This window comes from Hippoglossus stenolepis, chromosome 3 (genome assembly GCF_022539355.2).
Source record: "Hippoglossus stenolepis isolate QCI-W04-F060 chromosome 3, HSTE1.2, whole genome shotgun sequence".
NCBI classification, from domain to species: domain Eukaryota; kingdom Metazoa; phylum Chordata; class Actinopteri; order Pleuronectiformes; family Pleuronectidae; genus Hippoglossus; species Hippoglossus stenolepis.
The window spans coordinates 18,103,439-18,131,322 of record NC_061485.1 but is presented as its reverse complement, the minus strand read 5'-3'; the positions used below and the strand labels follow the sequence as shown (position 1 = coordinate 18,131,322).

The following is a 27,884-nucleotide window of genomic DNA, read 5'->3' as shown; positions in this document are numbered from 1 at the left end:
CTTTTTTAAGTACTTTAACAAATAATGACTCATTTTTAAAGATATGAATTAATCTGCTGGTTATAACATATGATTGCTGTTTAAAATAACGAGAAAGCCACATCACAGTTGCCTATTGCCCCTAAAGACACTTTAGAATATCTTGTGTTTTTCGATCAATACTCTTGCTAATTGTAAAAATATATATATATATATATATATATATATATATATATACTCAACTGAGTACTGGATGGAAACCCAGCAGCTCCAGCTCTGCTCGTGCACACTTCATAGCAGGTGTATAAACCTGTGGTGAGTCGTGGCTGCAGATCAGGTTTGATCTCTGTCGTGTTGTGTTTCCGGTCCTCTCTCACCTCGCACTTCTCCTTTAAGCGCAGAAAAAGCCCCGTCCATGACGTCAGCAGTAAAACCTGCTCCGGCTGGGTGTCTGTCGCTCGCTCGGGGACCGAAGTGAGTTTGTGCGGCTGCTAATCGGGACTTTTTCCCCTCCTCTCGTCTCGTCTGTCGTCTGTTGAATGTTTCCTCTCGTTTCGTAACGTCGCTCTTCGGCTCGTGTGTTGTTAAGTTAGCGAGTCCGTCCCGTAGCCGATGTATGGGCCGTCTCAGTAAAAGTTCCCGAAGTGCTGTTTGAGGAACCGGTGGACGGCGGACACCACTGGAGATGGATAAGCTAACCGATAGCCGAGTTGTTAGCCGAGAATCATAGGTCAAGAATAGGATCGAGCTAGCATGCTAGCAGCTAGCTAGCATAGCATTTTAGCGGCTAAGTGACTTTGTTAACCTGTAACGTCCAAACTAGTGTCGGCGACCCCTCGGGCCTGGCAGCTTCACTGTGAATAGTTCGTCAGAGACCGGCCACACCAACCAAAGGACCCGGTGTTAGTTAGAGGAGAGGAAAGGGGCTGAGGAGTGCTGTCGAGAGGCGGCTGTTGTTCATCTCTCAGCCCGGACCAGGAGCATGCTGTCCAACGCACAGAACCAGCCGCTGTTCCCCAACCCGGGGCAGCAGAACCCGGCCGGGCAGCAGAACCCCACCGGCCAGTTTCTGCCCTACAACGCCAGACCCAGCTTACAGATCAAGAAGAACGCCATCACAGACGACTACAAGGTGACCAGCCAGGTGCTGGGGCTGGGCATCAATGGAAAGGTGCTTGAAATCTTCCAGAAGAAGACTGGAGACAAATATGCGCTGAAGGTAGGTTTGTTTTTGATAAATAAGCCGGGTCAAGGGCGTTAAACCAGCGCATAAGTGAGGCTTAACTAGTAAATCTGAGTGTCCCGGAAGAAAAGAGGACCCCTGAGGTGTGGGGCTCAGCCGACGTCACCACATGTTATGTCAGTGGGCCTTTCCAGACTTTCTCAAGTCAGCTTTGACACTTCCTGAGGTGTAAACACACAAGTCAGTGATTTAAACAATGTACCTGCATTCTTTTACCTGATCAATTGCCTCAAGTTTACTTCAGCCATTTGTTCAGCACTTGTTACTTCCTTTTTAAATTTAAATAATGATGTAGTTTTTTCAAGGAGATATACCTAATAAAATAGATAGAGGAGGTGTCAACCAATATAGTTTTTATAGGGGTGATGCTGACGTAGATTATAACTTGTCAAAAAGACTAATAATTGATATTTGGAAGCCGTATATATACATTTGCAGTAAAAACGAAAGTACCCACAACACCACACAAAGTCTATAGACACCCGCCATGTTGTCCAGATGTTTCCATTATCTTGTTGAACCCATTAATGTCAACAAATAACAAACATCTGTGTATAATGTAATACACTTCAATAACAACACAGGACATATCCTCCAGTTGATTCATCACCAACCTAAGTACGTCTTATAACCATGAGATGTCCTTTTATTTACAATAATTGTTATAACCTGTATTAACATCACCATAGAACATTGTTGTTTTTGAAACGTAGAGGATTGTGATATTTTACACAACTTCAGCCTTATCTGTTGCCTTACCTTCAATACACAGTTTCACTTGATGACTGTAGCTGCTCTATTGTGCAAATGTGTTCCTCTGGCTCATCTGTTTACACAGTAGTCTTCAGTGTTGATAGGCTATTACTCATGAAGTGCAACTAATCAATCTACGGACTGGTGTCCACAGCCACAGGGACAGGCAGCAGCTTCACAGCCAAAGCAGCATTTTTAAACTATTATAATTTATTAGCAATCAGGAAAAAAATCTTATAAATCGTAAAATGCTGCATTGGAATCAATAGTCGGCCAGGCTGATAATCAATGGACCACGAATATATAGTAAATAGAATAGGTCAAAAGAGGCAGTAGGCTATTTGGTCTAACACACAAAGTTGGTGTGACCACCAACCGAGTCTAAACAGAAACCTTGAGGATTGAATCTGCTTGACATTCTTCACTATTTTGTTACATTTGTTGACTGACTGATTGATAAGAGGAGGTAATCAACAGATAAAGTCTTTATGATTAATTGCTTTTTGTGTGTCATGCTGGTGCTGGACTGTCCACCTTTAGTGTTAATCATGATTAACTTTATTTTATAAATAACAACAACCACAAGTTTGTTGATTGGATATTAGCATGAGTTCTGCTAATATTTCCTCATATATAATTAAGTGGTTTCTCCTAATTCAAATTGAGAGAAAAAGAACTAAGTACGACTGATACTGGATATTTGAGGCTGATTCCACTTTTAATGGAGTGAAATAATCTAATTTAGTTTTTTTATTTAGGTTGTTCAACTTTTAGTGGAGGCAATAGCTGTGTATTTTTTCTAACCACGGCCTAGAGACTAAAATGTTATTTACCATACATAATAGTTCATGCTCCTTGCAAGATATACCGTGGAGATACCATTTCTAAATGACCTCAAGCATATTTTCCAGAGTTATATTCTGTAAAACAGGTTATCATATTAGTGCAAATCATACGACATACTGGAAAAATTATTTAAAAAAAATAAGGGCTGGGTTATAAAATGACTATTGCAACCACAAAGTCAATGCACCACGTTGCGTCACAACCTGCGGGAAGAACATCTCGTCCTACTGCTCTAACACAAGCACAGCACTTTTTTAGTCACCTTATTCAGATGAAAATTAGTGCACACACACGCATGGTGAAACAGGTGAAGTTAAGGTAACGTCTTACTCAAGATGATGATAACTCAGAAAAAAGTAAACATAAGTAAAAGGGCGATATAGCCTTCTGTTTTGTCAGCAGCTGTTGTTTTACACAACCACGACACACTTGTTAAGCAGTTTATCTTAGTTTGGCACCACTTTGACAATGTGGAAAATCCTAGTAAACTCATTTACAATTAGATGTTTTTTTCAATCAACTTTTCAAAGAAGTTTCAAATCCCTCAACCACCACTGCCTGTATCTAAGCCAGACAGCCTCTAGGCCTTCTGAAAAGCCTGGATAAAGGACAAATGTAACAGCAGTTTTCCACACACAGGTGACAGAAACATGACCCTGTAAGCCATGTATTACGCTAGTCTGATTTGGTTTTTGTCATCAAGAAGGGGATTGTTGTGTAAAGATTTTGTGTTAAACGTAGTGAACCCACACTCTCTTACTCGTTAGAATTGAATAATGAACGAATGAGTTAAACTAATAGTATAATACAAAAAGTATTTTGCTCTTGACACTGCACAAGCCAAATGGATTCTAATAACTAATAAATGTCACTAATAAAATACAGTAAAATAGATAATAAAGAGTCTCGTGCTCAGTTTTATTGAGTAATAAACTTGTATTAAATTGACTTCTTATTACTGCCCAAGCTTCACAGAAAAACCTCCAACATTGAAAAATAAATAGCACTTTGTAAAGCATTGTACAGACAAATAAGGCATTGGTTCATATAAAACAACACAAATCTCATCATGAGAGGGAAGCAGTAGGAAAACACCATGATTTATTATAGCTACAGGAGTTACTGGAAATTTTGTTGAAGAGCACCTAACAATGTGAATATTTCAGCATTTTAACCTCTGGACAAATGAAACCCATGATGTCAGGGCTTTTTTATATACATGCGTATAAATACTCTTTGATTTAAAGGCCTCTATGTGATTTTGATTTGATTGCTCCCTGTACACTCAGGGTTTCTGCAAGTCCTTTCTTAAGTCTAAAAGCCTATGATTGAATGAAGCATATACAGGTATTAGTCACAAAAAGAAGAAGCTGCTGTAACATACCACTAGCAAATGCCTGTCAGCAAATGCCTGTCAGCATTGGCTCTGCACTAATAATGTTAATGTTAATAACTCCAACCCTGGTAAATGACCTCCGGACAATGCATGGATCGACGGGTACTGTAAGGGTCGCAGGGGTACTGCAGACAATCTTAACCTTAACAGGTACTACTAAATGCCATAATCCAACCTAAACCTAAATCTACCCTGAACTAAAACCATATCTTAATCCTCTGACAGCCCTTTGAAGTTGTGAGGACTTGCATCCAAATGTCCTCACTTTATCAGGTCTAAAGGTCTACACTTAATTATGTGTGGTCATAAGTTCAGTTGAATTTCCATGTTGAATTTGAATGAATTTATTTATTTTACAAATAGTCTTGGACTCCAGTTTTCCCTCACATCCTTTGTTCTTTCTACAGTCAGTGTCAGTGTAAACATGTAACAGGTCTTAAATTGCATTTGTAAGGGTCTTAAAAAGGTCTGGAAAAAGTCTTAGCTGTAGCTTGTAGAAACCTGCAGAAAGGCTGAGTTTCTTCCAATTCTTAACATTTGCTTCACTGTTATTTTCTCATGCTCTTGTAACAGACTGTAACTGAACAGACGGAGACCTTTACTGAATGAACTATTGAACTAATGCACTTTTTGTTCTAGACGCTGACGTCAGCTGAGTCAGCTCTATGTCATCGTCTCTGTTTTAATAGAGTTGCATTAGATGGCAGGATTAGAAATCGGCCAGCTAGGCCCAAGGTGACATCACCTTGTGAAACTTTTACTTGTCTCTTGAATAAACTTTTATGCTAACAATGCCGGAGAAGTTAGTGTCTGTGGGAGAGAGACTGGTACAGGTATAGAGAATGAAAGTTCTACAAATTAATATTTGACTACCTTGCAACAGCCTGTGTGGTTTTTGCCTTAGACAAAGCTATGTACCTTTCTGTGTTGATAGGTTTGCCTTCAAGTGTCCTGTTGCTCGGACACTCTTGAAGGGTGTGAGGCATCTGCGGGTATCATCTTACGGTTACAAAATTTATATGCACAAAAGAAACCAGGTTATCAGGAGCAAAAATGTTATGGCCACAAGCTGACTGAAAATAGCACTGTTAACAACAGTTTGTGTGGACCTTAACTTTATAAGAAGAAGAAAACATATTTTATTAAGTTCAGTTCTAAAATATATCCATTAATTTGAAGGTATACTATAAAACACTGGAGGATTTTAAAACTTTGGATAGTGCTGGCCAAAAACTATATAGAGATGCCTTTTCTTTTACATAAGTTGATGTTGATAATTATCATAATAAATGTCACATTGTTATTTCTTTTAAGTTTAAAGACAGATTTTTGCTCCTGGGTGAAGGTTGTGGTTCTTGACTCTTTTTATTAACCAGAGAATGACAAACGCGTGATAAACAGCAAAGCTTTTTTCAATATGAACAAAACATTTTTCAATCTGAATGTGTTATACCTCCTCACTGTGACTGTACAACGCATGTGTGTGTGTGTGTGTGTGTGTGTGTGTATGTATGTATATATATATACTGCTAAAAAAAAGTAAGGGAACACTTAAAGCACACATCAGATCTTGATGAAAGAATAATTATTCAAGTTAAAAATCTTTACTGATCTACAGTGAGAATTGCATCCCTGCACCTAACAGCAGTGAAGTACTGTTGGCTATGACATGAAGGGTGTGTGCGACCCTCCAAGGATATGCCTCCGCAGACCATCACTGACCCACCGCCAACAGTGCTGTGTGATGTTACAGGCAGCATAACGCTCACCACGGCATCTCCAGACTCTTTCATACCTGTCACATGTTCTTATTGTGAACCTGCTCTCATCTGCATAGAGAACAGGGCGCCAGTGGCGGACCTGCCAATTCTGGCGTTCTCTGGTGCATGCCAATAGAGCTGCACGGTGCTGGGCTGTGAGCACAGGTCGAGGATGTCAGGCCCTCATGCCACCCTCAGTTTTGTCAGAAACATGCACACGTGTAGCCTGCTGGAGGTCATTTGTAGGGCTCTGGCAGTGCTCCTCCTGTTCCTCCTCACACAAAGGAGCAGACACTAGTCCTGCTGCAAGGTTGACTTCTACTACCCAGTCCAGCTCTCCTTGTGTAATGGCCAGTCTCCTGGTATCTTCTCCAATGCTCTAGACACTGTGCTGGGAGACACAGCAAACCTTCTTGTGACCGCACGTATGGATGAGCCATCCTGTAGGAGCCGGACTACCTGTGCAACCTGATTGGGCTGCAGGTACAGCCTCATGCTACCAGTAGTGACAAGGACACTAGCAGAACACAAATCTATAGAATAATCAGTGAGGAAGGATAAGGAGAGAGCAGCTGTCTGTGGCCACCACATGGAAAACCATTCCCTTTTTGTGGATTGTCTTGCTCTGGCCTCTCCATTGCACCGGTTGCAGGTGAAAATGATTCACAATCACTTGTGCTTCCTAAATGGACTGATTGACATTTTTGAAGTTTAACTGACTTAGTGTTATACTGTTACATGTTAAAGTGTTCCCTTCATTTTTTTGAACAGTGTTCATGTGCTTATCAGTTTTTGGGAGCGACACACACACATACACACAAAGGCTGAAAAAAGAGGAACTGGAACCATTGAACGGTTCAAATGGAAATGTTTTGTTTTTTTGACAGTTATTTTTTTTCATGGGCTATTGTAGAGCAGAAGAATCTAGACTCTGCTTGAATTATATAATCAAGTTGTGTGTCTTACCACTGATGCCAAAAACAATATAAATTGATATTGCATTCAGGCTGTTTGTCTGATTAAAGGTTAACACAGAGATACAGAGGAAGAGCTCGGCCCATTCTTCAATCATGAGATGATGAGAGAAAGGAAGGAAAAGGAGGGAGGGAGAGAGGAAGGAAGGAAGAGGTTCTCTGTTGGCACTCTGAGTTGGTTCTCTTTAGAGTAGCATCTATAAGAAGTATTCTTTGTTATGTATAACATTAAACTGAATATTTTAACAAATATCTTCTGTTTATAATTAAAGCAGCCATATTGAGTTTTGGAGACAAAATAATCATCAAGATAATAACTGTCAGGTTAATCATAATGAGAAGAATGGTTAGTTGCAGCCTTAGAATATTTGCCATTTTTTGTTGGACAATTGGATTCTCTGTATGGATAACCATGTTCCTCGCTACAGATATCGTATTCTGTACTGGGCAAGTTTCTTCAAGGTCACACTTTTTACAAATATTTTTTATTTGAATCAAAAACTAGATTTTACTTTACAAATTGAAACGGCTCTGGACATATGGTGAAGATGTATGAAAATCAAGTCCTTTTATGTATGATTTCCTTTTGAAACAGCAACACTGTAGCACAAGTGATGCCATTTTAAACTTTTTAAAAAATCTTTTAGGCGCAGGACAAGATTTCTGGGCTGAAAGCCTTGTGGTTTCTGTTTCTAGTTTGACCAATCACATTTGACCAGGCTTTGGCTGCCCGCAGGTAAACAGTCCGTGTGGAGATTAGAAGAGGTATAACACATAGACCGAAGTGCATCGGCTATAGACTTTCTAATTTATCTGTATTCAAATAGCTGTTAATAGTGATTATCGAAAAATGGCATCTTTACCTTAAAGAAGTACACAAGGTATAGCTAGAAATGTTCGACTTGTGATAAAAGAAAGCAGTCAGACTGGAAACCGTTTACGCCAAACAGAAGTCAGTTTTGGTGTGGATATCTGCTGTCTACACCGGCAGTGGCACATATGAGCTGTTGCCCAATTCGTCGACAGACAATAGTCACTGGGCTTACATTTGTGTAAAGACTCTGATTGCCACACCCAAAAGTTTAGTCAAACGTATTGGCTAGGTGTTTGTGTGTACAGATGAGCGTGTTAGGTTCACACGTTTGTGGAGAATGGACTCTTCATCTGTTACACGGCCGGCAGTTACAGCCTCACATATTGCAGTATACATGAGGGCCTAAGACGGCAAAGTCTGTCTATTTCTGTGTTAAATCTCCTTTGTCCTTTGGTTGCAGTGGTTAGGGATAGTACACGCTGGACTGTCAATAACTCAGTGGGCAGTGAAGGGATCTGTATTACAGCTTATGGTATTTAAAACTGTATTGTTTGTCAACATTCAGGCAAAACTGTCGCAGGCCACTCAATGTAATAAGATCCTATTTGTCCCTTTTAAGATTATGGAGAACATATTTGTTTGACATTTGTCACAAACAACCAGATTATGTGAAGTAAAAGCTCTTTTGATAAACATGTATATTAGTGTTGTAAGCTCCTTTTGACATAATGTGATTTACTTGGGCCCCCACACTGACCGTCTCTTTCTCTGTTGCCGCCCTTTCTGTTGAGGGAAGTGTCTTTGGAAGGATGTGGTGTTGCGGTTGTTTATAGAAAGACCCAGAACTAGCTCGCCAAGTGTATCTGTGTACAGAGTAATTTCCAAGCTGATGCAGCACCCAGTCATGCTGAAACTCATGTTTATGAATGATCGTAAACACTTCTTTAATGATCTTTTAACAGAAAACTTTAATACATTATTTCTTCTGAACCGGTTGAGGTGTGTGTGTGTGTGTGTGTGTGTGTGTGTGTGTGTGTGTGTGTGTGTGTGTGTGTGTGTGTGTGTGTGTGTGTGTGTGTGTGTGTGTGTGTGTGTGTGTGTGTGTGTGTGTGTGTGTGTGTGTGTGTGTGTGTGTTTTCTCCATGGGTCTCATGACCAGTTTCCTAATGAGGAAGCTGTTTTTTACCGTAAAGGAAGTTATTTTTTTTCATTATCCAGAGTAAGTTCATTCACTGCACTACATGCTCTGTTTCTCTTTTAGGAATATTAGCCAACTGACAGCATGAAAAAAGGAAAAAGTTGTGCTCAATTTCCTAACAATGTTTTACAAAATTTGAATACCCAAATTGATTATTAAAGTTCTCATTGATCTATTTCATATTGATTAAATTAGTTTTTTGTGACAGTGGTGTCTTTAGCTTCAAACATGATGGAAAAGACATGACAACATTAAAGGAATAGTTGACTCCTTACAACGATTTGACAGTTGATCGTTTGATGCTTGCTGGATTTTTTCATGTTTCCACATTATTTACCACATTGTCATCTAGCAACAACTTCCCAGCTCGATGTGCCAACCTGTGTCTTAGTGAGGAACTTCCTGAAGTGTTAACTGGTTGTCTGGCAACCTTTCTGTATCAGGCTTTTCCATTTACCTCCGCCAAGGAGGTTATAGTTTTGTTTGTTTCAAAGCTACCAGGATTGCGCAAAAACTACTGGACACATTACCCCAAAACCTCATGGTGTAATGATGTAGTGTGTGTCAGGGAAGAACTCATTCAATTTAATTCATTCTGGATCAGAGGATCTGCATCCATGAGTTTTTATTCACTTTCTATAACATTGGAAGGGTACAATGTTTTTTTTCCTCTTGACATTTTCATTTCCAAGGGAATAATTCATGGAACTTGATTAAAGGAAACATACACATTAAGGGTTCTGATATGTGTGTGATTTGGTGTATTTTGATTGAATTTAAGGGGATTGTTGGGCCTTGGTGGAGGTTTACTTGTCTTAAATTTGTCTTTCCTGAGAAAATACTCTCTACACACACACACAGATATGTGTTGGTCCTGTGAGGCCTAGCAGATGTCTTTAATCAGATCATGTCCTATTGACACAAACATGTTTGCTGCTTCACTGAGTGTCAAACGCGCGTGCACACACACACACACACACACACACACACACACACACACACAGACACACAGACACACAGAAACATCTCTTTAGGTACAGTGTTGTTTAACCCTTCTTATGAGCTTGAATGGCTCTTCTGATTTCGGACTAAGCTGAGCATAATTTATCTCTCTCCTGCACAGAGTTACAGTGCTTTATCACCCTCACTGTGATTGTCATTTTTTCAGATTTTTCTGTATCGACCCTTCAGCATTTTCTTTGGGTTCACGATTGGCAGGTGGAGGATGGGTGCTCCATTAGCTTACTCCCATCCCACCTCCCACTGTCCTGATCTGGGATTGGGAGCCTTTGTGTTAGCTAGAGGAAGTGTATTGTGTGCACATCTGCCCCCCTCGTCTCCCTCATTCTCCATAAGCTTCACTGTTTAGCCTCAAAGGGCCAACAGCAGATGGGGGCTATGCAGTCACACAAGCACCAGCAGAGAGGTGATGGGGGTGTGATCTCATGTGTGTTTATAATTGCGTTAAAAAGATGGTGTGAAGTCTTTGTTTCTGGAGGGCAGGCTGCTATATTTAGGTGTGCTAATATTATTTTGGGTGCATGATTCTTGTTTCCAGCACATGCGTGCACGTATGTCAGCCTGTTAGTTCCTCTTCAACACTTGGATATCAGAGCAGTCACAGACATCAGTTTTACAAGTAATCTCATTACATTTGGTGCCCTGTTCATAACATAGTAAATCTAAAACCTCTCGTACTGTTACTTATTATTTAGGGATGTCAATTTAGATGTTGCAGTTGGTATGAAGACCACCAGGCATTTAGGTAGCAACGATTTAGAGAACAATGATTAATGTAAGTGTTGCAGCTTATTTCCTGTCTGTTGATTTTTGGCCTTAAATGTGCAATGTTTAGTCTGTGTCAGCTAAGTGGTTGTGGAGAAAACAGAACTTTGAACAGATCAATTATTTTAAAATTAATACAGGGACCGTAACAGCATTTTTCTTTCGATGCATAAGAGTCTTGTGTATCCAGAATGGTAGAACTGGTAATTTTTTTTCCTGGAGCATTTGCATGATATTCGTATAATTGTATACAATCTGAACATTTCAGAAAGAAATGTTAATATGTCTAAAATATAGTTTGGTCCATCTGACTCTTCAGAGGGACATGCTGGGTTAGAAGATCTAATCAAAATCAGTCACACAGTTACTGTATGTCAATAGTTTACTAGACGGAGCAGCTTTCAGCCTATATTTTTTATATTATGCAGAAAACACTGATGTTTTCAGTCTTTTAACTTTAATAATTTCACTTATCTCTGTATTAATGTTTGAATTAGTATTATTATACTATCTAAGTTATCACTTTTACAGTAATGGGTTTTCTACCATAGTTTCATCTTGTCTATTTAAAATGACAAATTTCATGCTATTTTTTTAAATGGCTACAGAAGTTTGGCTCTCGGCAGTAGTGGGTGAAAGTGTCCCAGGATTCCATGATGACACTAAATCAGTTCTGTCCAATGCCTCGAGTGACCACAAGTTCATGTGTCTGTTTTGGATCTTTTTCACTCTGCTGTGACGCAGGAGGACCCACCCTTGTTTGCTCTGTCCTTAAGGGTGGTTGAACTGTGCTCTGCGATCAGTGATGAGATAAAGCAGAGTAATACAACACTATGTCATTCCAGCTCTTTGTGGTAACAAAGATGGTCACTTTTTTATTGGTCAGTCACTCACTCCTGAGACTCATCTTTCTCATAAGAATAATTAATACATTTTGTAACATGCCAGCACATTAATTCAATAGCCAATATTATAGTTACCTCATTAAATATATCCCAGTAAAGCAGTATGTATGTATACTTCGGTGGCTCATTCCAGTAAAAAGACTGCCTGCACTTAGTAGCTGTCAGCCTGTAGGACACTTGAACACACGGCACCACAGAAAGAAAATCAGCTGCACAATCACAGAGCTGTCTGCAGTGAACTCTGCAGCCAAATATAATCAAATCAATAAAGCATTCAGGACCCTTGAATGCAAAACAGATTTGGAGAGAGTCTTAAAATGTTTGTAAAAATAAATCTGGCTGTAATTAACATGTACCTGAACTCTACATTGCTCTGAGAGGTAAAGTTACCTTTTATGTTGCTCATGCTGGCATCACAGACGGTGTAAAGAAGGTCTGCCAAGGTGTCCGAGGCTATAAGAAACCTTGATGACAATGAAGCATGTGCATCGCATCACATTTCGTCTGAAGATATAAAATGTTCTATAAATAAACAATAAGAAGAGCATAGCTGGCTAGGGGGCATGTAGCGGGATTGCTCGCCTCATAGCTCAGGAGTTTGCGGCTCTTGGCTGGTGTTGTGGGATATTATCCAGGATGGGATGAAAGAAACAGCTAGACTGGTTAAACAGAGCACAGGCAGCAGATTCCACTCCTATCTTCACATACAACAATTTGACTTAATAAGCAATCATGGCACAAAACTATATCCTTATGTCACCTGTACATTTGGAACTAAGCAGTGATTCATCAGTACTTTTACCCTTGCTTAAAATGTCTAAGTGTCATTTCATTTTAATGAAATTCCAATACTAAACTAAATGTCCATGTGTCATATTGTTACTATAACACAAAAAACCTGGTTTCATTTTATAAACGTGCATGAATACACAAAGGAAAACTTCTTCTTGTTTCAGCCAAGATGGGTTCAGGCATTTTGCCAGTAGAAGTGTGTCCTGGTTGAACTGGGTGGAGTCCTTTTTACTGAGTTAAAAGAAAACATCATCAGACAATGGATTGGGTCAGGTCTGTGTGTATTTACACACACATCCAGGTTACAGTCCTCTGATTTCTTCAACAACATTGTGTGGGAATCCTGGTTTGTGTACTTGGGATAGGTGATAACAGAAACCAGATTTTCCCAGTTAGATTTATCCCAGTAAGAAACAGATTTCATGGTCATGTCTACACTGGTTTCTAATTTGATGTGATTTACCAATGTGTATGAAAATGATTTTTAAGATGTGATATTTAGGAGTTCTTCATTAAAGCGACTACAGCTATGTTATATATTTTGTTGACTTGTGTACTTGCATTATCCCACAATGTTCAAACCTAGAGAAATCAATAACTTTTATTTAGTTACCTTTTAATTGCATCATATCAATTTTCGGGACTTTGCTTGTCGCTTGTTATTTCCAGGTCAAATGATGTATGATGAAGGAAAAACATACTGTTAGGCAGTTGGCTGTTTTTCCTTCCACTGTTTGTATACGTCATTTGTAATGTTTCACTATTATTCGTTGCTGCATAAAGTGACTAAAACTTTAATACATTACCACATATGTTAACATGATTTGTGCCTTAGTCACATCAGGTAGATTTTCATCTCCAATTGTGGTGGAGATGTGTGGTCAAGAGAACAGCTTTCCCTGTCCTCACTGTGCCATTCGCCCTCTGCCATCCACCCTCTCATAAACAAGTTACTTTTATCACTAATACACTTATGATAAGTAAGCAATGCTACCAAAATAAAGTGGGTATGGTAGGAGTCTAAATACTGACCTGTGGTTTAACAGTTTATCACGGCTCAAGTTACCAAGTTTTGTCTGTGTATGTAAAAGTGTAATTCGTGCCAGGCCACAGCAGAGTGAGTGCTGTGAATCTCCCAGCTCTTGTTGCCCACTGTTATGTTGTGACCGTGGGTAGGGTTGGAATGTAATACACGATGAGATGGACAGACGATAGCTCATTGTCAAAGCTACAAGGCCAAATTCTTTCCACTGACTGACAAGGATATTTTTAGATTTACATGTGGGATTGTATTCTATAAAGTATAATTAAATATCTATAAACAACCAGAGGTGCTTACAGAAATTAACATTAAATTGTCACAACTTCACAACATACTTTAAGCAATTGTATTTCTTAAAAGTAGGAAACACCGTTGTGTGTAGTTGAAAACCTTTCTTTATACCTGGTAACAACATTATTAAGAAAAATAACTTGAGGTACTGCTGTATAATCATCAACATCAACTCCTGTTCAGTTAAGGATGATTGTATTAGCCTGATACAGGCTCCAAACCTAAGTTAAAAAATTCAACAACTGTGGTTCTCAAATTTAAAAAGAAACATTTCTCTACATCTGACCTTCAGTGTCAACTTTCTGGTGTAGGGTGGGTGGTGGCTAAAATATTAATGTTGGAGAAGAATAAAAATGAGGCGTCAATGAATATATGATGACAAACAAATGGTGCTTGGTGCATTGATGTAGTGTCTCACACAGAGGGTGCTACATTCACACCAAACTAGTTGAGAGAGAAAAAGAAAAATATTTTCACCATTCCGCCAGCTGATGGCAGCACTGCACTTCTGACTTGATGTTGAATTTTGATGTAAAGTACTAGTGGCATCACCACTTGGTTTTCGGTTCCCTAGTATAAGATGTTTATTGTGGGAAGGAAATGAATAGTTAAAGAGTAATGCTAATTTGTAGTAAATTTTAATATTGCACATTTATGTTTGTCTTTGATATTAATCAGCCTCACCCTCCATACTTCTGTTCTTCTGTCCAGATGCTACAGGATTGTGCCAAGGCCCGTAGGGAAGTGGAACTCCACTGGAGGGCGTCGCCTTGTTCCAACATCGTGCGTATCATTGACGTCTACGAGAACCTCTATCAGAGCAGGAAGTGTCTGCTTATTGTGATGGAGTGGTGAGTGCATAGTCTTGATGACACACACAAACACTAAAATGTTCGTCATTGGGAGTTTGAGACTAAAATTAACATTCATGACTTCATCTCACTATATACTCCTGTCAAAAAAATATACTTCCCAAGTTGTTGGTTGTCACAGTGAAATCAGACATGTTTGTACTTTGGTTGGTTACAAATGGTGATGCTGATGAATGATGAAGCTACAGTCAGTCTTTAAGCGCTGGTGAGATACTGGTTATGACGAGCTTTGTTCTTAGCCAGGTTAATTATTGTAAATCCGTTTTGTATGACCTAAGTAGAAAATGACCCATTTCTTTTAAATGAGCCTAATATAGTTCCCATGCCTTTTTGTATTTCCATTTCGCAACACTTCAAAGCACCAAACCCACATCTTGTCACACGTGCCTTCATTAGGTTTGTGGTTAACATTGTAATGCAGAGATAGTGGTCCAATACACTCGCATCGCAAAACTACTGCCGCCGGTGACTCATTTCCTTGAGAACATGAACTCAGCAAGAAATGCCAATAATGAATAGTAGCTCTTCTGACGAAACTAAAAGGTTTCCAAGAATGTCACACTAGGTCGACGAGAACACTTAATATTCACTCTGTTTCCTTCTACACTACAGAAATTGGGTCAGTCTGATGAGGCTGTTTAGGATTTAACCCATGTTGTGTAAGAGGCCACTAAAGCTGTTTTCAGACATCACCTCTGGGTAAAGTCCAGGGAATTGGCTACGGAGTTGCCGTAGCCAATTGTCTGCCTTACACACATGCACAACACAGCAGGAAGTTCTCTCCACAGACACCTTCACAACAGCTAGAAATCCTTCGTATTATTTAGGCGAGAGGTTGAGCAGACAGAGGCAGGAAGTATCTCCGCTGCGTACTGTACTGTATATCACGTGATTTTGTTTACAGCACCCCGACCCCGTATTCAACTCTCTTGACATCTTTGTTGGTGTCTTTTAGGTGTATGACACAGCGTTTTCTTTTTGTTTTGTGTTTTCCCCACTTGCTCATGGTGAATCTAGTGGAGGATGCCCTGCTGTGTTCACGCATCGACTTCTCCTGGATTTCTATGGACTTTATACGAATAGGTCAGTCGGACAAAGTCCGTAGAAACTGCGGAGCCGTGCGTCCATGTCGTTAAAATAGCAATTGCACTTGTACCAATCTGAGCAGCCATGGACTGGTTGGGTACCGAAGTCCGGTGCTAATCACACGGCTGGTACCTACCAGACAGAATTACTATGCAGATTTTGGTGCCTCATTTCCTTAATGATTCATGACATGTTGGCTTGTTTTTTCTTCATGATTTAATTATCAGGTGAAATAATTGATGAGGGATTCGGAGAGTCTCACTAGCATACAAAACTTCTCACAGCTGCAAAGTGTAACACCATATTTGAGACCAGTGTAGATTTATCTGTTCCCAGGTATGTAGCTGCTTCATTTCCCTTGATCACCGTAGTAAACGCTAATAGTTCCTTGGAGCTGGCAAAGTGCTGAATGGTCTTTCATGGAAAGTGGACTTTTGGCTGAAGCTCTGTTTAGATGCCAACTCTGAAAATTGAATGTTTAGGTAACTGAGCATTTGGGAATATGGCTTAGATTTTCCCTGCAGTCATTCACTTATAGTGGAATTAAATTTGGTAAAAAAATTTTTTTTAACAATACAAAGACACCGCACTAAACAAAAGGGGGAGAAGGACTGAACCACATCAACAGCATCAACAACTATGAACTTAGTAGTTATTGATACTGATGTGGAAAGTGATAACAGTTTCGAACCGGATTCAGAGCTTCATTATATGACTGTTATTAAGGGCACTTTATCAATTTTGCTATATCTTGATAATGCGCCCACATAAGCAGATGCACAACACATATACACACACACACGATCTGCTAGTGTGGAATGTGAAACCATTCAATCTGCAGAGTAAGTGTTCTCTCTTACTTACTCTCTTACTCCCTCTTACCTCTGAGGTGCAACCAGTTCACCTGGTTTTAAATGTAACGGAACTGGTTTATTGCATGTTACACTGAAAACACACACCCTGACTAATAAAGGGATTAAGTACCACTGACCATTTTCCCCACTATCAAACAAACTTAACTTCACTTGTGTTAGATGTTTCAGATCATGTGCTGCATTTGCACATGCGGCTGTTGTGAAAAACATGGGCATTTCATTTTGTTGGGAAAGTCAAGATGTTGAGAGATGAACCAACATATTTGTTTTTTTTCAGTGAAGGGAGACACATTTGAAATATAAATCATGACTATTAACTAAACATACACTACCGTTCAAAAGTTTGGGGTCACCCAGACAATTTCGTGTTTTCCATGAAAACTCACACTTTTATTTATCAAATGAGTTGCAAAATGAATAGAAAATATAGTCAAGACATTGACAAGGTTAGAAATAATGATTTTTATTGGAAATATTAATTTTGTTCTTCAAACTTTGCTTTCGTCAAAGAATGCTCCATTTGCAGCAATTACAGCATTGCAGACCTTTGGCATTCTAGCTAATTTGTTGAGGTAATCTGTAGAAATTTCACCCCACGCTTCCTGAAGCACCTCCCACAAGTTGGATTGGCTTGATGGGCACTTCTTGCGTACCATACGGTCAAGCTGCTCCCACAACAGCTCAATGGGGTTGAGATCTGGTGACTGCGCTGGCCACTCCATTACAGACAGCATACCAGCTGCCTGCTTCTTCCCTAAATAGTTCTTGCATAATTTGGAGGTGTGCTTTGGGTCATTGTCCTGTTGTAGGAGGAAATTGGCTCCAATCAAGCGCTGTCCACAGGGTATGGCATGGCGTTGCAAAATGGAGTGATAGCCTTCCTTATTTAAAATCCCTTTTACCTTGTACAAATCTCCCACTTTACCAGCACCAAAGCAGCCCCAGACCATCACATTACCTCCACCATGCTTGACAGATGGCGTCAGGCACTCTTCCAGCATCTTTTCACCTGTTCTGCGTCTCACAAATGTTCTTCTGTGTGATCCAAACACCTCAAACTTTGATTCGTCTGTCCATAACACTTTTTTCCAATCTTCCTCTGTCCAATGTCTGTGTTCTTTTGCCCATATCAATCTTTTCTTTTCATTGGCCAGTCTCAGATATGGCTTTTTCTTTGCCACTCTGCCTAGAAGGCCAGCATCCCGGAGTCGCCTCTTCACTGTAGACGTTGACACTGGCGTTTTGCGGGTACCATTTAAAGAAGCTGCCAGTTGAGGACCTGTGAGGCGTCTATTTCTCAAACTAGAGACTCTAATATACTTGTCTTCTTGCTGAGTTGTGCACCGGGGCCTCCCACTTCTCTTTCTACTCTGGTTAGAGCCCGTTTGTGCTGTTCTCTGAAGGGAGTAGTACACACCGTTGTAGGAAATTTTCAGTTTCTTCGCAATTTCTCGCATGGAATAGCCTTCATTTCTAAGAACACGAATAGACTGGCGAGTTTCACATGAAAGTTCTCTTTTTCTGGCCATTTTGAGAGTAGAATTGAACCCACAAATGTGATGCTCCAGATACTCAACTAGCTCAAAAGAAGGCCAGTTTTATAGCTTCTCTCACCAGCAAAACAGTTTTCAGCTGTGCTAACATAATTGCACAAGGGTTTTCAAGGGTTTTCTAATCATCCAATTAGTCTTCTAAGGCGATTAGCAAACACAATGTACCATTAGAACACTGGAGTGATAGTTGCTGGAAATGGGCCTCGATACACCTATGTAGATATTTCATTAAAAACCAGACGTTTCCACCTAGAATAGTCATTTACCACATTAACAATGTATAGAGTGTATTTCTGATTAATTTAATGTTATCTTCATTGAAAAAAACAGTGCTTTTCTTTGAAAAATAAGGACATTTCTAAGTGACCCCAAACTTTTGAACGGTAGTGTAAGTCCACAAGAGTTGGTTTTGACTCTAATGCACTGACTCTAATGCCCGTAGTTTGCGTTTTTTGGTGAGTGTCCGAGTTAATATTTCACTTTGTTGCATTAGTGCGAGTGTATGATGTGCAGTCAGTTTGGTGCCTTTGCAGCATAAGCACTGTGTGAGCCAATGAGGTAAGAAGTAGAACTTTTTTCCTTCACTGGCTCTCTCGGTCCCTCCCTTCTCACAGTCCCTGTGTGCGCATTCATCAGCTGATCTCGAACATGCCAAGCAGATGGTGAAATGATAAAAAAAAATGATCCTCTTAGCATTTCAGTTGTATTTCAAAGATGGAGCGGTCTATAGCCCATTATTTTAAAAAGGAGCCAGGTAGAGGAGAGGGACAGCTAATGAGAGATCACGACTTGGGCGCAGATGATAAGAGAGCAGACTGCATTTAGAGTACAGGTGCAGGCAGGTAGGTTGGTAAAGCAGTCCCTGTGTTTTTGTACACAACAGTGCTATACTGCTTGTATAGTAACCACTGTTGCCCGTCCGCTGCAGGCAACTCTAAACTTGCAACCGGGTCAACGAAATGCATCAGAGAAACCATGATTAGATTTATATTGAGCAAATATCAAGTTGCAAGTCAATCTTTTACATCAATACAAAACTGTGTAAATTAAGACAACTGTCCATAAGCATACAAGATTGTTGGTTAATACTGACAAAAAAACAGTGTGAACAAATGATGTGTTGGTGTGGGAAAGTTGGTGGCACCAGTCTGACCAGTGAAAAAGAAGATTCAGGAGCCCTGCTGCAGAATCAGTAAGCTACCAAATACAAAGTGCTGGAGGTGACAGTTAACACTGCACCTTCTTAACATTACAGCAAATGTCAACTTTTCTTCATCATGCATTTCCTAAAATGAATGTTTGTTTTTTTTTTAACCTTTGTTCAATATTTTGCATAAGTACATCTTATCATCCCTGCTGCCAAGGTGTTTCCACACAATAAGCAGGTTGTGAAAGAAAGATTACAAATGTGTAAGGGTTTTTCAGTGTTTCTGCTGTGATGTGTGAGATATGCGAACTTATTACTTTCATTCTCACCAAATCATTGAGTATCTATTCTGTTGATGATTCATATGACACTTGGAGGCCCTTTCATGGGTGGGGTGAGAAACCACAAGCTTAACTTAACGTTTGACCACATGAGAACAACCATCAAGCCACGGTAAGGGAGCTGGGTAGTTTGCCAGCAGTCTCCCAGTTACAAGATGGTATGAAATTGAATTAAGTGTAAATATCTTTTTACTTTTCTCCGACAGTCAAGATGGGTGAAAGCCTGAACTCCTGTGCTTGTTGCATTGTTAGTTAAAATAAGTTATTTTAATATCAGAATATGATGCATCAAGCTGCTTTCTGTTTCTCCGTATACAAAAAGTGAATGATTAATTATGAGAATTGTGTGCTGTGGTTAAGAACAGCCGCCCTATGGCTTCAAGACTGCGGGCTCTGCCTCCCGTTAACACACACGAGCATGAAGAATCTATCATGCATCTTTACACTCTCACACAGAGACACATAAATTCGGCATTGATGATTCGAACTGAAACTCACAGTCATACTGGGCAAAACGTTTAAATGAAACTTACCATCAAGTATAAGCTGAGTGAGATTTTCTCATACATATAATTGAATTCAGGTTCACAAGCTTTATCTTTGTATTGGACCATGCTCTTTAACTTTTTATTCTTACTTTACTTTATTCTGTAACTCTTAGTCATGGACGTGTCTGTTACTTACACTAAAGTAAATTCATGTTTTTTGTGGATCAGGGGGATACTGAGCAATATTCCCAGTATTATAATAACTTTTTTAACTATCACGATTAAGGGCATCAACAAAATACAATTGCTGAAACTTTGAAATGGTGAACTCCTGTGTAACTCAGTACGTTTTATGAAATATAATATAATAAAGGTGTGCAATGGACATAGATGTTGTATAAATTGGCCATAAAACCTAAATGTTTGAGCTTTTGACAGTTGTGGTTTCTTTTGTATAATCAACAACATTTTTGTGGATTGACGAATAGAATTAGAACGTTTATGCAGCATCAAAAGGGACAGTCTTAAACCATTAAATGTCCATGACTGAGATTCTTCTTGTTTGTCTTTCTGTCTTCTGGCCATTGCTAATGTCCAGTGATTGTTGATGTTGAGATTACTCATCAGATGACTGTGTAGTTTTAAATAACCTGCAGATTGCTGTCCTGGTCTATTTCATATGAACCATTCATCCAGTTAAGAAGAGTTGAATCCAGGAAAACTGGATATGGTTGGAGATACTTGAAGATGTGTCACATTCTTTAGTTCAGAAATGAAGAGGTGTCTGAAAAGAGAAGTGAAGTGTTTTCAGGTAACTACAGCCACGATTCAACTCTTCTTATATAAGCATGACCTGGATGACTGAGAATCTTTAGAGACAATCGCTGGTCCAGCCACAGACCACATCAGCAAATCAGTCAGAGTAAGAGCGAAAAGAAACTCTGCATCCTTTTTACTTCAAAACAACTGGGTCGTGTTTCATACAGCTGAAATTTTGCTAGATCATGCATCATTACATGCAGTAATTCTGCCTCAAAATATGATAGTTTTGTGGTTCTGTGTTGTTTTTTTTACCCACAGCCTTTCTTTGAAATTTGAATTTTACTTTTCAGAAAAATATTTTGCTCAGGTCAATTTCCCCTTTGTGTTTCGATTCCCGTCAGTGCAACACACTACCGTCAAAGTGTCTGACCAGGTCTCTATATGGAAGAATAATGGCCTCTCGTGAGCTGCTTTCAGACATGCACTGAACTCCAGATAATCTCCTGACATTCTCTGGAGGGGTTGTATGTGAGCACACAAATGGCCAAGTCAGAGGCTGCAAACTTTCTCCAGAGTCCGAACCCAATCGGGCAGACATCCTCCTGACTTCATGTTTGAAAACAACTTTGCAGACCGGACATGATTCAGTACTCATCATTTCAAAGATCTGTCATTGGCCTATTGAGACCTGTTAAACTTCCTTGTGCACTAATCATTCCAGATCATATAAAAGATGACCTGTGTAGACATGATTATGACAGAGGGTAAATGAAATAAGATAAATGAAGAGTTAATCTACTGAAAAATCTCACATCCTGACTCTCTTTTCCAGCATGGATGGTGGTGAACTTTTTAGTCGTATCCAGGACCGAGGAGACCAGGCCTTCACAGAGAGAGGTAACACGCTTACGTTGACTTAGTCAGTGAGCATTTCTTACAATACTGCCATGATTTCTCATGTGATACATAACACAAAACTGGCAGTTTTTGAACCAGCTGAATATAAAGTTCAACTTGAAGGTCCATGACCTTACTGGTGATGTTCACATTTGCTGGTATTTTTGACCTAGAAGTTCTCTTGTCTCTTTACTTCAGAGGCATCTGATATCATGAAGAGTATTGGAGAGGCCATACAATTTCTCCATGCAATCAACATTGCACACAGAGACGTTAAGGTTTGTATCCTAACTTTTCATTATCACACTGTAATAAAAAGTTCTCTTGCTTTTTGTTGAGAAAGTAAAGTGAGCTGTGAAAGACTTCCATAGCTGCAATAACTAATGTCTTACTCTTCATTTTCTGAATGTTCTCTGCAGCCTGAGAATTTACTGTATTCGTCGAAGAGGCCCAGTGCCCTGCTCAAACTCACAGACTTCGGCTTTGCCAAGGAAACCACCTCACACAACTCTTTAGCAACTCCCTGCTACACACCCTACTATGTTGGTAAGAACTGATTTCTGAATTTAAACTAATATTCTTACTACTCCTTGCTTATTAATTCCTCTTTTACACCAAAATTAGCAGTTAAATGCAGGTAAACTTGCTAAAAAGTCGCTTGACTGCTTTCCCATTGTCAGTAGTAGTTTGCCTCTCTTTTTTTTTCTCCCCCATGACAAAACAAACTTGCTGGAGAAGCTCTTATTTGGCTGTCTTTCCAGTCTCGTATTTTGCACGATTCGAAGAAAAAATCTCTGTTGCACCTTGTGCCCAAGGAAAAATCAATAAGTACACACATGTTCATGGCTGTTTAGGCAACAATGCTCGGAATTTCAATGTCCGCCAGAACATTGTGCCGGAAAAATGCAGCATATAGACTCAAAATAGAGGGAAAATATGGCATGGTCATTAGGATGTCATGTTTCTATCTTGCCTGATAGGAGCTAGAGTCAATAATAACATCGGTCTACTAAAGAGTCATTTGACCCTGGAGTGATTACAGATCATATCTATTTCCATTGCGGACACGAGCCGAGTGTTAGTGGGGTTTCTTTTTTGGACCGGTGGAAAAGGGGCTTAAGACACAGTAAAAAAGAAAGACTTAATACCTTCCTCTTCTCTCTCCCATCATCCCTTCCTTTGTATTTGCAGCTCCAGAGGTTCTTGGCCCAGAGAAATACGACAAGTCATGTGACATGTGGTCGTTGGGTGTTATCATGTATATCTTGTAAGTAGTAAATCTCTCATCTCTTCAGCACATTCTTTACTGACTGCAGTAACTAATACTGTCGTGTTTAACCCTCACCAGGTTGTGTGGGTACCCTCCTTTTTATTCTAACCACGGTCTCGCCATCTCTCCTGGGATGAAGAAGAGGATCAAGATGGGCCAGTATGAGTTTCCCAACCCTGAATGGTCTGATGTATCAGAAGAAGGTAAGGATATACACGTGAACTGTGCAGTGCAAGTCGTCAGGTGTATATCATCTATTTGTGTATATAGGAACTCCAGACTGGAGTTATTGAGCTTTAACACCGCAAACTGAGTCTTAACCATTTTTTCCTGAGTCTGATTAAAAACCAAAATAAAAGATGGATTCTTTCGTTTATAGAAAAAAGTGATAACTAAGTCATGTGAAAATTCAGGACACCATTTTGGCGCCCTCCACATATTTCTCCTACATTAAGATACTTTCATTTACGTCAGAAATAACACGTCAACACAATAGTAGCGTTTCACAAGCTTCTACAGGCAGTCTTTATAAAATGTCACATGGAAATATGAGATCCAAGCTGCTCTTAACACTGACTCTGACCAAGAAATAGAAACTGACTCTTATTTGCTGCTGTCAGTCAAATTCACTACAATCGAAAGTGATGGCTTATTTCTCAGGGGTGTATGGTGCTTGTGGGGTTAAAACAAAAGAGCCGTACTTACTACTCAATTACCCACACAATCCTCATTGTCACTGTATGTTCTTGGTTTTTTGCACACAGTAGGATTTCTCAATTCCATTTTAGATTGTGAGGGTTAATCTATCTGATTTTCTTTGACCGAACAATAGTTTAAGTACAGTTTAGAACCTGGATGGCTCATGTATAGGGACATACTGTATGCTAGTTAGCTTAAGTATTCAAACATTTTCTTAGTAGAAGAGCACTTAGTTCATCACATACCTCGGCCAAGGCCCAACAATGCCCTTAAAGGGATAGTTCACCTAGAAATGAAAATGCACTCGTCTACTCACCACTATGCAGATGGAGGAGTGGGTGAAGTGTTTGAGTCCACAAAACACTTTTGGAGTTTCAGGTGTAAACAGCGTTGCAGCCAAATCCAATACAATTGAAGTAAATGGTGAACACTTCCACAAACGTGAAAAAAACAACAGAAAAACTACATAACATGCCTCCATACTGCTTCAGTGGTGTCATCCAAGTGTCTGTAAGCCCCGACATTCACATTCGTCATGCGAAAACATAACCTCCTTGTCAGAGGTAATAATAGTCCAGTTTATCACCATGCAGAGCCATGGGTCTGTTGGATTCAATTCAATGAGTACAATTTATATTATAGTTATAAAAAGCTTTTCTTTTACTTAATGTTGTGAACAATAATTATGTTTGCAGCTAAACAACTGATTAGGACCCTCCTAAAGACTGAGCCAACCCAAAGGATGACCATCACAGAGTTCATGAATCATCCATGGATCAATGTAAGAACATGAGCTCTCTTGTATATTTCTAGATCACTTTCATTCATAATTTCAACTCAGTTTTTCAGGCTGATGTCCCCTCGGTGAATTAGGATTTAAATTTTATTTGTTTCTTCCTGAAGCAATCAATGGAGGTTCCCCAGACCCCTCTTCACACCAGCCGTGTACTAAAGGAGGAGAAGGACACATGGGAGGATGTCAAGGTGAGGTGTCTGCTTATCTTTATTTGTCAGATTTATTTATTTATTAGTAATTTTGAATTGTATAATTTTCAAGCCAATTATATTTGAAAGATACCTACAATTAGCTTACTAAAGCTTCCCTCAGACATGGACATGGCTCCAGACATTTTCAAGAGGGGCTTGAACACAAATGTCAGCCCCATAGTATAATGTCTGAGTGAGTCTATGTGAGAATACAGCAGGATGATATCCAGAACATTCACAGCGAGCGAGTGGGCGTGTTGACTTTCTTTACTATTCTTTTTGTCCCTATTGACACATGTTAAGCGTCCTTGGGTCTCTTCAAAGTTATTGCTATTATTATTTATATTAATATTATTATTGATGACATCTCTAACACGCTACTGACACACAACCGGAACAAAAACCCAACAAATACAAATAACTCTGGATGAAAAAGACTGTCGTACACATAAAGGACATAGATGAAGAGGCAATGAGATTGGTGGCGATAAGAGCGGAAAATGTGCTGTTAAGAAAAACATGATATTTCCACAGCAGATTTTATGTCATATCCTGCCTCCTGCGTTCTGTACCCAGACATTTTCCTGTTGTTGTGAATGTGTCTGACCTTGACAATCTTTGCTGCATTCTTTATATGTGAAAGGCAAACTCTGGAAAATCTTCTGACCAATTTTCTGGCTTAAAGGGATAGTTCACCCAAAAATGAAAATTCACTCATTATCTACTTACCACTATGCCGATAGAGGGGAGGGTGAAGTGGTTTGGGGACTCAAACACTTTTCAGGGCTAAACAGTGTCGTAGCCAAGTCCAATACAATTGAAGTAAGTGCTGATAACCGCTTCAAACATAAAGAAAACATAAAATACCTCCATACTGTTCCTGTTTACCCCTGAAACTCCCAAGTGTTTTGTGGATTCAAACACTTCACCCACCCCTCCATTGGAATAGTGGTGGGTTTATAATGAGTGGTTTTTCATTTTTGGGCGAACTATTCCTTTAAAGTGAAATGTCATACCCTGTGCTGCTTGATTGCCTCATTCAGACCAAATAAAGACCATGAAAATAGCAGACTCGGGCCGGTTAAGCAAGTTGCCTAATGAGCTCATCTTCATATTTCAGGAGGAAATGACCAGTGCCCTGGCAACGATGAGGGTTGACTATGAGCAAATCAAGATCAAGACCATCGAGGACTCAACCAATCCACTGCTAACGAAAAGGAGGAAGAAAGCCTGTAACACCATGGCGGACCCACAGTCTGCTGGCCACTGAAAGATGCACGCATGCATGCACATATAAACACAGGTTGTAAAAAGGAAGCAATAATTTGTCGCCATGTGATCTGCATTGCATGGATTTTCTCAGTGTTTTATTTTTCCATGGCAAATTCTAATGTTTTTTTTAGGAGTGTTTGTTTTCATTACTCTACCATTTTAACAAACCCAGCACTCTGCCCCGACAGAGGAGGGTGTTGATCTGTGTTTATGCACCACTGAAGAGATTATGAATTTTAGAAAAGGAGAGGAGAGGGAGACTTGGGAAAGCTCTCGCCTCTCCTTTCCCAGTTATCAGGTTGTGTGCTCAAAGGGGTTTGAACATTGGAACGGGACATGAAGCCTTAGCATTAGCAGTAGCTCCCCTTCTCGCCCCCCCCCCCCGTCATGTTCTAGCTCTAGCCCCCAAACCTGTGAATGTTAAATCAAAAGGCTAAATCCCCAAAAAATTAAGGGAAGGTATCTTTTACAGAGTAAGCAGATGTATTTTGAACTGACAAGTAGAATGTAAGGACTCTGTCCCTGACTGTTGGAATTGGCTGGAAATCGTTGCTCGTTTTTGGGATGTGGACTGGGTGTGTCTGTCAGGTTCAGTTTGTCGTTGTGAATGTCGAGCAGAGGCCTATGCACTCAAACGAGGGCCATGTGCCATTCAGACAGCACCTCACTCGTGGTCCCTTTCTCCTTTTTTAATGTTCGCTTGTTCTTCAGGTACATGGTTGTAGGGCAGAGAAGGATGGGCGCGTTTAAAGAGCAGAACCTGACTCGTCTTTCTCCTGCATGTAGCTCATAGGAGACAAATGATACTGTATTTTTTCATGGATTTTTAGCACAGGCCTTACTGAGTGTTTCTAAAGTAGCAGATCACTTTTAACCCCTGCCTACCATTTGGTTCAGGCTTTTACCAAATGTTCCGCTTCAGAATTTATAACATTGCCAGATTATATTTCAGGTTAACGCTATGCAGATGTTTGTCAGCTTGAAGTACTGCCAGGGCCTTTTTTTTTGTTAGTGTTGATTTCTGTTTGCAGTTGTGTCGAGCAACAATAGGGAGAGTTTGTGTGTTTTTATGTAAGCAGTAGCGCCCTCTAGGGAGTACATGGTTCAGACTGGTCATTCAGAGTAAACTGTATGTTACACCAGCTCAACTGTCAGGAGCCTCAGTGGGACGGATCAGGTGCAATGCCGCTGTTCTCCAACACGTCTCCTCCATACTTCGTGGAGGATGGACAAGAAGCAGAAAGTACTTAAGAGCTGTTCCTCTTCCCCGAGCAGAGTCTGACACACCACCAGCAAACTGTCATCACATTCAGAGAGGGTGTGATGGTTGGTTCCTCCTTTTGTGTTCTGTTAAGCAGGAACACTTCCCAGCTCACTTGGGATCAAGTGTTATCACTTCACTTTGTAGAATCACATCCACATTATGTGTCGCATCGCACCTACAAATCTCTCACTGTAAAAATGTTCATTGAATGTTTGGGACAATGTTCCCTATTTTTTCTTTTCTTTTAAATCTGTTTGTATGTTTTGGTTTTATCCCTCTCAACACTTTTTTGTAGTGGAAGCACAGATGTGTCTGCCCCCCGCTGTCCCCCTGTCGTTGAGTGTTTTCTGCTCCACATGCTGTACTTTCTGCTTCAGCTTTGGATTAAAAAAAACATATAAAGCACAAACCTGCTCTCATCTCGTCATTTTCTGAATGTGAAATTACTCTGACACAACACACGAGTGCACCTGTAGAGAGGATGTGGTTTTTTTTAAATATATTTGAAAGGAAAGCTATACAAGCCTTCAGTCCCACAAAGCAGAATGTGACATTTAAACAACTTTTTTCTATACCAGTCAATATCAATGTTT

The 27,884-nt window shown here is 39.9% G+C and overlaps 1 protein-coding gene across 1 annotated transcript; it reads left to right on the top strand.

The window, feature by feature from the left end:
* Positions 1-372: 372 nt before the first annotated feature.
* mapkapk2a (MAPK activated protein kinase 2a) lies at positions 373-27,700 on the top strand. Its single transcript, XM_035151585.2, has 10 exons — positions 373-1,198; positions 14,490-14,629; positions 21,735-21,799; positions 21,998-22,077; positions 22,219-22,345; positions 22,991-23,066; positions 23,148-23,272; positions 24,464-24,549; positions 24,672-24,752; positions 25,876-27,700. Exons 1-10 carry the CDS (start codon positions 962-964, stop codon positions 26,023-26,025), a joined length of 1,167 nt encoding a protein of 388 aa, XP_035007476.1. The 5' UTR covers positions 373-961; the 3' UTR covers positions 26,026-27,700.
* The last annotated feature ends 184 nt before the right edge of the window (positions 27,701-27,884 follow it).